A 9,010-nucleotide genomic window follows, 5' to 3' on the forward strand; every position below is an offset into this window, starting at 1 on the left:
ATACTTTTTTGCCCCACTGTAATTCTGGAATTAGCAGAGGTGAAGATGTTGAGATTTGAATTTGGAGTGAGCAGGATGGACAAGATTAGAAATGAACATCAGGGGGACAGACCAGATTAAGTGGTGCAAAGACAAAGTCACAGGCTGGAGGTGCCAGGCTGGAGGACAAGAGGAAGTCCACAGAGGAAGCTCATACTGTATCTAAAATTGTTGAGCCACGAAAATTCATCTTTACATTTGTAGAAAAACGAGTTGGTAACAAAAAGTGAAAATGTTTGATCTGGATGGTTTTTGATCTCAAGGCTGCGTCAAGACTGGGAGTTAGCCAGTCGAGAGCTGGGAAAGCTGAAAGACCGACACCTGGAGCAGGCTGTGAAGTACTCCAGAGCCTTGGAGGATCAAAGCAAAGCCTCAACCAGAGAGAGAGAACTGCTGAGTCAGGTCAGTTGGTTTGGGTGAAAGAAAAATATATTTTTATATTAATGTTAGTTCTCTTGCATTTTGCACCTGTTTGATTTCACTTTTAAGCTGCTGTTTTAGGTGCTCCATGTCAGCCAGAAAGAGCTTTGTTTGCTTTGATACGACTTCGATACCTCTTGCTGCCATGCATATAACAGAAACAAGCGCTGTTCTCGGAAGTTATGTGGTGTCTGAAGGCATAAAAAAGGGAACAAATAAAAGCACCTCAGGCAACGAAACTTCTTTGGATGGCACGCAGCAAAAGAGATAAATGAAGCGGCTCGAGCCAGCAGGGGCAGATGTTATCAGCCACCCCAGGATTTGTTACAACATGTTGACAGAACCACTGAGGAATGAGCCAGCTGGCTGTAAAAATAAGGCGATATTAATAGCTGCAAGTCAGTGTATGATCTACAGTCTATCTATGATCTTTAAAATCCTATATTTTTATTAGAATAGTTTGAAATCATTATTTAGCCCTGGGTTTTTTCTTATTATTTTAAGTCCAAAATGGCAAAACCAAGAGAGGTCCACCCACCCTATAGCCCTTCCTGTCATCTTCTGAAGAGCCATAGTGGACCAGTTGACACCTTATCACGAGTCCCAGCCTCTGAATTCAGATTACTGAAAGATTTTCACAGAAACTTAAACTCTGAAAGAAGCAACTTGTGGAATTCTCTTTGGTTTTTGCATTTAAATGTTCCACCTTAAAGCTTTAAGCTAATTTCCAGCTGTTTACTGAAAGTCATTCTTATCTCAAAGTGGGATCTTTTTGCCAGCGGCTGCTGTCTACTGTCTAAAACAAGCCATTTAAGGTTTCTCTCCTTTGAAGGCCACACACCATTTAAGCCACTTTACTTCTGTTTGCTGTCCCTCGTAAACACAGAGTTTGTTTAGCGGTGGGTGGGGCTTCAGTGCTCCCAGCCTGATCTGTGTGACCATATTAGGGATGCCCGCTTTGACCGACATCATGCTGACCTAAAAGCAGCAACGACTATTTTAAGAACCAAGTGGTTAAAACATTTCAGTGACATCATTCCCTTTTTAATTTTTTTAATTCTCAGTTAGGTCACATCGTTATCTATTTCCCTTCCTGTTTTCCATCCTTCGTGGCTAGATGCCCCACATTATCGTTCTTGATGCCCGTTTTTAAATAGCCAATCACCCTGCCTCATATACACACCTCCACCTTTGCACTGACAATATCATCTTGCATTATATTCATTTTGTCTTCTTTGTGACTTTCCTTGGGTCTCACCTTTTGAACTGGTTGTGGATTACGAGTGTAACAAGTCCCCTTAATGGATAATATTTGTAGACTTAGAGATACTGCTATCAGTGGGACCTTTGTGTTATTGTTCACATATTTGCCTGAAAAACAAAAGATCCCTGGTTCAATATCAGGGGAAAAAACATTTGTCATGGTAACCCACTGTCAATAAAGGAGCAGCTGATATTAGCTCCTGATATTAATATATAAAAGAGTCCCACACTAGCAGGTTATTGATATGCTTATTATTTGCTTGTTCTCCATACATGCAGGTAGAGGAGCTTAAGTCCAGGCTGGCAGCAGGAGAGAAAAAAACAAGTGCTGCCCCTGATGCCTCTAAAGCTGTAACTGGTTCTACACCTGCTCTACCAGAAAACCTGCCTAAGAAAACTGAGACTACAGGAAGTCAGATGAAGAACTCGATCCCACCCACTGGAGTCGTTGTATGTTTTTGATTGCATATTGTGTATCATCTGAAATCATGTTTTTTAAGCCGTTATCATTCTTTGTTGTATGTTTTTTTTTATCTGTGTTCATTTTGTTTTGGTTCACCTCAGGCTCTGATGGATATCCTGAAGCAGGACCGCAGGGAGGCTGCCGAGCAGAGACAGGAGTTCTGCGATATCATCACCAAACTACAGAGCGAGCTCCAAAACACTGAAGAGCAAAGGGACAAGGTGAGAGGTTGTCTGCCATCATATTATATAATACATTATAACATTATAATGACCTTTTCCTTCATGATACTTTCTTTTCTGGACTGTACTTGCAGTTGGAGTCTCAGTGCGAACAGCTACAGCTGAAGGTGAGGACTCTCCACCTGGACTGGGAGACAGAGCAGAAGAGGAGTGTGTCCTATTTCAACCAAATCATGGAGCTGGAAAAGGAGAGAGACCAGGTTAGTGAGAGCACACTGTCTAACCACAAAGAGTTCATCAGTCACTTTAGCTGCTCTGGCTTATTCTCGCACATCACCAACCTATTCACTTTCTGCACTTCTGTCCTCTCATCTCAAGGCCCTGCGCAGTCGAGACAGCCTGCAGCTTGAGTACACTGACTGTCTGCTGGATAAGAACCGTCTGCGTAAACGCATTGCTGAGCTGCAGGCCAACCTGGAGCAGCAGCAGAGAGAGCTGGACAAAGAGAGGGAGAGGAGCCAGGAGAAAATGGAGCCAAACAGCTCCTGCCTGCACTGTGTGAGTTCAAACACTAAGTCATGAGGGCAGCGCTCACCTTCCCCTGCCTTCTACAGAAACTTTTTAATGCAAGTGTTGTCCTCCATCTCTGTCCCCCAGTCCCACCTGTCTCTGTGTAGTGAGGAACAGTGCTTTGGCCCCTGCTGTTCCCCCGGCCTGGATCTGAGCCCGCAGCCGAGAAGAACCAATCTGTTACTAAGAAAGGTCAGTGCTGCGGTTAATGCCAGTAGTTTAGTTATTATGATGAGAATGACAATAATAACAGAATCACAACTGCCCTGTTTGATTAAATTAAGATCAGAGGGAATCGAATCAGGTGTTACTGACCTAACTGCTGTGTAATCACCACAGAATATAAAACCAGAGGAAGACCAACAGGATAAAAACTTGTTTTTTCCTGCAGTTCGTGTGCTATGCAGAGAATGTATCTTTCTAACTGAAACATTTCATTGCAGCTAGACAAGGCAAGGGGTCCTATTATGAGCAGGAAATGTTGCAATGCATTCTTGTGCAACTCTTTGCATGTTCGTGCCTGTACCTTACATCTCATTATCTGTGAGCTCATACTCTGTTGAGCATCTTTTCTGTGTCACAGGTGCCCTCTAGTGGCCCAGCCAATGAAAACTCAGAGGGTAAGTCAACCACACTGGCAGCTGGATGATGCTTATCTAGTGTTTCTTTGTGCAATCCTTTTGCTTTTGTACTTTTCATTTACACAAAGTAGGAAGGTCGGTGGGGGATTTCATCACAAGTGTTTTAGGTTAAAGTAAACAGTGTTTTTCTGCTGATTCACAGATTCTGGTTCAAACTCAGAGGAGAACCTCTTGCTCTCAGTGAGTATCAAAGCCCTGCTTATAATAAAAATAATAAAAATAAGATTCTAAAGATCTGCATCTTTATGTTTACCTCCTCACCCTCAGACAGAAACCAATGAAAAGGAAATAAACCGCCTTTCCACATTCCCCTTTCCTCCTTGCATGAACTCCATCAACCGTCGAGTCAACACAGAGTGAGTTCATATATTTTTCACCCTGCAATTTTCCCCGTTATTCTCACGTTGATTACCATTTTCCTCGTTTTGCTTCCACAAAGGTTTGACTTGGATTCATGGGGCAGTGATGAGAATGACAACATTCCAGGTACATTTGACTCTTTGCATTTACAACCATTTTTTTTTTTATCAATGTGTTGGTGATTAATCATGTTCAATCTAATAATAACAAAAATGTAAGTGTACATTAAAAGGCTCTCTGGTGTTTTCAGGTGAGCAGAGTGAGCCTTCTTTGTCAGATTCGTGGAGCTCCTTGCAGTCTCATCTTTTCCCCCCTGACCTGGTCAACCTGCCCATAGTCTCTGCACAGCAGCCCAGTCCCAAAGTGCCCAGGTACAAACTTACAGCTTTGATGTCTGTCACTGAAACCAGTAGAAGCTCTGTTAAACGGTCATTTTTCCTCCTTAATTACAAGTAATATTAATTTCTGCAGTGCAATCTCTTAATCTTCGTAGGAGAGAATGATGGTCCTAAAAGGTCCTAACATTAACATTAGTATAGAAGAGCATTAACATTTCTTTTGTCAGAGGTACATTGTGGGTATTAGGCCACAGACCATTACACAACTCAAAAATAACTTTATTTATTGTAAACAAACAGGCGAGAACAAACCAACAGAGCTAAGAAAAAAAAAAGGAAGAGCAGATGTCAATCTACAGCTTCAAAAGAAAAAATCTTTCCAGCACATGAAGTAAAATTTTCAAATTTAAACAATTAAAGAAAAAAACTTCATGGTTTAAATGTTTAGGTGTCTTTAAAATGTATCTGGTTTGTCCTTCATTTTATTTTCTCCTGGCGGATTATTATTATTATTATTATTGTTGTTGTTGTTGTTGTTGTTGTTATTGTTGTTGTTATTATTATTATTATTATTATTATTATTATTATTATTATTATCTTTTTGGTATTAAAAAATGTTCATTACATAATTACTGTATGATAAAAATTTAAACAGTTTTGAATGTGATTAATATTATATAAGTGCAATTTTCTGTCATAGTGTACAACATAATGTAAAGAGCACAAAAGTGGCACCAAAGCAAAGTGAATGCCGTCACAGACTAATGTTATGTAATTTCATCCTTACTGCTTCTGACGGTCTTCTGCCATCTCTCAGGAACCTACACTGCTCACCATCTCCAAGTCCCCCAACCTCTCCAAAGCACAGGAGACCAAGTCTTGCCGATGACATCACCATCATTGGAGGAAGCCAAACGGGGATATTTGTCAGCCATGTGAGAGCAGGTTCCCCAGCTGAACAATGTGGACTGAAGGAGGGCAGTGAGCTGCTGGAGGTGGGCGTCTGCATATGCGATTAAATCATATATGAGCACTTTTAATGTGTGCATGTGGAAATACGTGTCCCACAAGGACAAGTGTGTGCCTTTGCTTCTATGAAAATGAGGCTGTAGAATGACATGCAGTTTTTCTCCTGTTGTTTTTAGCTGGAGCAAGTCCTGTTTGGTGGGGGAAGTGTGCTGCTGAGTCAGTGCACTGCTGAGGTGGCCCACTTTTCTCTGCAGTGGTGGACCGAGCCGTCAGCACTTAAATTCCAGAGCAACCCAGAGGGTGAGTCTGTTACTTCAGAGGTTTGAAAAATTCATATGAGGCCGGTCAGTCTGCTCTTGAACTCTCCCCTCGTGGTGCAGAAAGGTGACGCTAAGGTGCCCCCTCTCATGCTTTCTCATCCTCAGGGTACTCAAACCTATCCTCGCAGGTTTCATCGCCAACTTTTTTGGGTCCCGACTCTTTCTATGTGCGTGTTAATCTCAGCATGGAGCCTCATGGTGACCCGCCATCTTTGGGTGTTTCTTGTGATGACATTATACATGTCACAGATACAAGGTACAATGGAAAATACCAATGGCGCTGCTCCCTGGTGGACCCGAGCACAGCCAAGCATTTGCAGACAGGATCCATGCCCAACTACAACCGGTATGTCAGTCAGACTTTGACGTGACTTTGCTTTATTATTATTTTAAAGGCACAATTCAGTCCTGAAAGTTCCACAAGGCCAGTGTTATTTAGTTCAAGTACATATAAGAGAAGGTAGATATATTTACAAAACTGGCGAATAAATTTAGATTGATAACAAAATAGCTGTGTGACTAGTGTAAATAACTAAGAATATATCGACTTCTCTTTCAGGGCTCAACAGTTGTTACTCATAAGGTTACGAAAAATGTCAGTGGAGCAAAAGGACTCTAAGAAGAAGATGGTAAATTGATGCATATTTAAATTACACGATCAGCATGCACAACGACTGTGGTGCCTCATATTACAGTTTTTGCCCGTTTCCTCATTGGAAGATGTATATTTTTCTTTGCGTAGTTTTTAAAGAAAACATCAGGCCGTGTACGATTGGTCAAAGCAGTGGATCCAAACTGCCGTGGGATTGGTTCCACACAGCAGGTCCTTTACACACTCAGCAAACGTAAGTAGAAGCCCTGTCGCTCCCTCAACGAAATAGCATGTTTGTGTCATAAATGAATTGTTTGTGTATGTGCACACATTGTGTTGATGTATTTGTACTTGTTTTTGCCATGTCAGGCCATGAGGACCACTTAATCCCTTACAGTTTAGTACAGTCAGTGCAGGTTCAGACCAAGCGGCCAGTCATCTTCTCACCGTCTCTGCTGTCCCGTGGTCTGATAGAGAAGCTCCTGCAACCAGCACAGTCTGGATTAAAGTTTAACACCTGCCAGCCAGGTATCTGCACAACACAGAGACCTATCCACTCACAGTGACCCAACAGTGCACAAAGTTTGGTGCTGATTTGTTGATCATGCATTAAATATTTTCAGAGCCCATTCCAGCTTCAGAGAGACAAGACAAGAGAATATTCTTGTTGGATTCTTGCAGTCCAGAGAAGGCCCTTGGCATAAGGCTGCAGTCAATACAGGATGTCATCAGCCAGGTAAGGTCAGCAGTGTTTTCTGGGGGTGTGGTTTTCAAAAAGAAGCTTTTGCTTTGCCTGACGAAAATGCAAAAATGTCACCACATTTTGCTTTACAACCATCCTACTAAATGTCTTCCTCAAGGAGAATGAAGAATGCTGTTTTTAGGAAGATTAAGTAACCAATAAAAGTCAATTGCCGACAATCGTGGGGAGAAATTTCCACAGGACTCTGAAATCCTTTAAAAAACTAGGTTCACCCTTACTGCTTCCATAATTAAGAATTAAGAGGAAATTTAGAGAAATTAAGAAGGTAAGGAGCAGCCAGGAGCTGCTAATCAAATCCACTTGATTAATTGATCATCAGCAAGTGTGAGCACCTCCATAAAAGGAGAAAAGGAGATGTTTTGGCAGTTTGCTGCTCCTGAACATGCAAGTGTGCAGATTGAACTCTGTTAAGACAAAACCACAGTCGTCCCAAGGTCTGATCAGAAAAACTGCAAAAAAAAATTTTAAATCCCAGGTGCTCAATCTCAGACTCACCTGGCCTCAGTTAGCATGTTAAATGTTAAAGTTCATGAGAGCATGATTTAAAAAAGACTAAACAAGGATGGCTTGTTGTATGACAGCATACATACGGAGATGTTTGGTCATAATGGAAGGCACCACGTTTGTAGAAAACCAAACACAGCGAGTTTTGCAATGGCCCAGGCAAAGTCCTGACCCAACCTGATGGAAATGGTGTGTTGGGACCTTAAACGAGCTGTAGATAAACAGATGCCATCTCTTTGTCTCAGGATAAACACTGCCTGCTCGAGCTGGGCTTGTCCAGTGTTGAAGGCTTATTGAGACTTGGGATTTACCCCATCGTCATCCATATTCGCCCCAAGAACAAAAAACACAAGAAGCTGAGGTAAGTGTGCACACACAGGCAGTTTTCAGTTCAGTGCTACAGTAAGTTCTGGTCTCACCATAGCAGCACTACTGTACTTTATCCAAGCTTTGTATGTATTTAATGGCAATCCACTTTGTGGAGTAAGGAGCGTTTAACTTCTCTAGAGTGATTATTTCTTACCTTGAAATACATATATTTGGAAAAAGTCATGTCTTAGATACTCTGTGATTATTTATCCATCACTTGAAACAGAAAATTTTTTCCACGTTGTGGGGAGGACAGTGTGATGGAGGAGCTGTGCCACGCCGAGGAGCTGCAGCTGGAGACACTGCCCATGCTTCACTACACCCTGGAGCCCAACACCTGGAGCTGCACTGATGAGCTGCTGGCTGCTTTACGTACCAACATCCACAGCCAGCAGAGGGCGATGGTCTGGGTTGAACTAGATAGGCTGCAGTAGAAGAGAGAGAGAGAGAGAATGTGTGTGGTACCATGTATGACTAGTGCATGTGCCAGTATCTACTAAGAATTTCAAAGGAGCCCACACTAGGCTTGTGTACATACATTTTAACATAATTTTGAAATTCTCATAATTATAGGTCTCTATAATAGCCAAGCTGGACTGGCTAGAATAAATAAAAAAAACTGCAACTTATTTGAGCCGCACAAGGAAGGTACATGTAAGTACAAATGTACTTACCTCATTAAAACTCCAATCTTCCCTTCAACTTACCACACCTAAGGTTTTATTATTATACTTCTGTACTTCAAAACTATATTCAATAACACAAGGAGCCTAGTTTTTGGTATTTAGGCCACGGGTCATTTAATTATGTTTTGAGTGAAAAGCTGAAGCTGTGAGAGTATTAAGTGTGACAGATGTTGTAGGTTAAGGGAACTGAAGCTTTTTTTTCATACAATGTTATCTGTGCATTATAGATCTAGGCCAGTGTTTGTTTGGACAGTTACATTTTATGTCAGCCTGTTTTCTTCAGCTTTTTTCATTTGAAGTGAAATAATGAACGCTCCATTAAGGTGTCGAGTTTAGACAGAGTGGATTCATTATTGTATTTCAATCTGAATGTACTGCAAACTGAACTGAATGCAAAGCAAAGAGCCTGAGACAATAGGTTTAGCTGCTCAAATGTCTTCTTTTTCTTTCTTTTTCTTTTTTGTGTCCCGTTTGGATCTTTAGCCATCAGAATTGTTGTCTTGAGGCCAAGAAAGATGCCAAGCGGATTTA

The 9,010-nt window shown here is 41.5% G+C and overlaps 1 protein-coding gene across 1 annotated transcript in view; it reads left to right on the forward strand.

The window, feature by feature from the left end:
• Window positions 1-9,010, forward strand: part of zmp:0000000896 (caspase recruitment domain-containing protein 11) — a 17,163-nt gene extending 8,153 nt beyond the window's left edge. Inside the window, exons 5-24 of the mRNA XM_005940707.3 lie at window positions 303-441; window positions 2,002-2,172; window positions 2,287-2,406; window positions 2,502-2,627; window positions 2,746-2,925; window positions 3,025-3,129; window positions 3,521-3,557; window positions 3,721-3,758; window positions 3,846-3,934; window positions 4,018-4,064; window positions 4,189-4,309; window positions 5,094-5,271; window positions 5,422-5,545; window positions 5,671-5,911; window positions 6,125-6,194; window positions 6,308-6,410; window positions 6,527-6,685; window positions 6,781-6,893; window positions 7,670-7,785; window positions 8,020-9,010. Coding sequence (XP_005940769.1) covers window positions 303-441; window positions 2,002-2,172; window positions 2,287-2,406; window positions 2,502-2,627; window positions 2,746-2,925; window positions 3,025-3,129; window positions 3,521-3,557; window positions 3,721-3,758; window positions 3,846-3,934; window positions 4,018-4,064; window positions 4,189-4,309; window positions 5,094-5,271; window positions 5,422-5,545; window positions 5,671-5,911; window positions 6,125-6,194; window positions 6,308-6,410; window positions 6,527-6,685; window positions 6,781-6,893; window positions 7,670-7,785; window positions 8,020-8,227 — 2,485 coding nt within the window. The 3' untranslated portion in view covers window positions 8,228-9,010. The remainder of the gene's footprint in view (window positions 1-302; window positions 442-2,001; window positions 2,173-2,286; window positions 2,407-2,501; window positions 2,628-2,745; window positions 2,926-3,024; window positions 3,130-3,520; window positions 3,558-3,720; window positions 3,759-3,845; window positions 3,935-4,017; window positions 4,065-4,188; window positions 4,310-5,093; window positions 5,272-5,421; window positions 5,546-5,670; window positions 5,912-6,124; window positions 6,195-6,307; window positions 6,411-6,526; window positions 6,686-6,780; window positions 6,894-7,669; window positions 7,786-8,019) is intronic.

This window comes from Haplochromis burtoni, unplaced genomic scaffold (assembly GCF_018398535.1).
Source record: "Haplochromis burtoni strain Fernald_Lab_line unplaced genomic scaffold, NCSU_Asbu1 Contig_45, whole genome shotgun sequence".
Lineage (NCBI taxonomy): Eukaryota > Metazoa > Chordata > Actinopteri > Cichliformes > Cichlidae > Haplochromis > Haplochromis burtoni.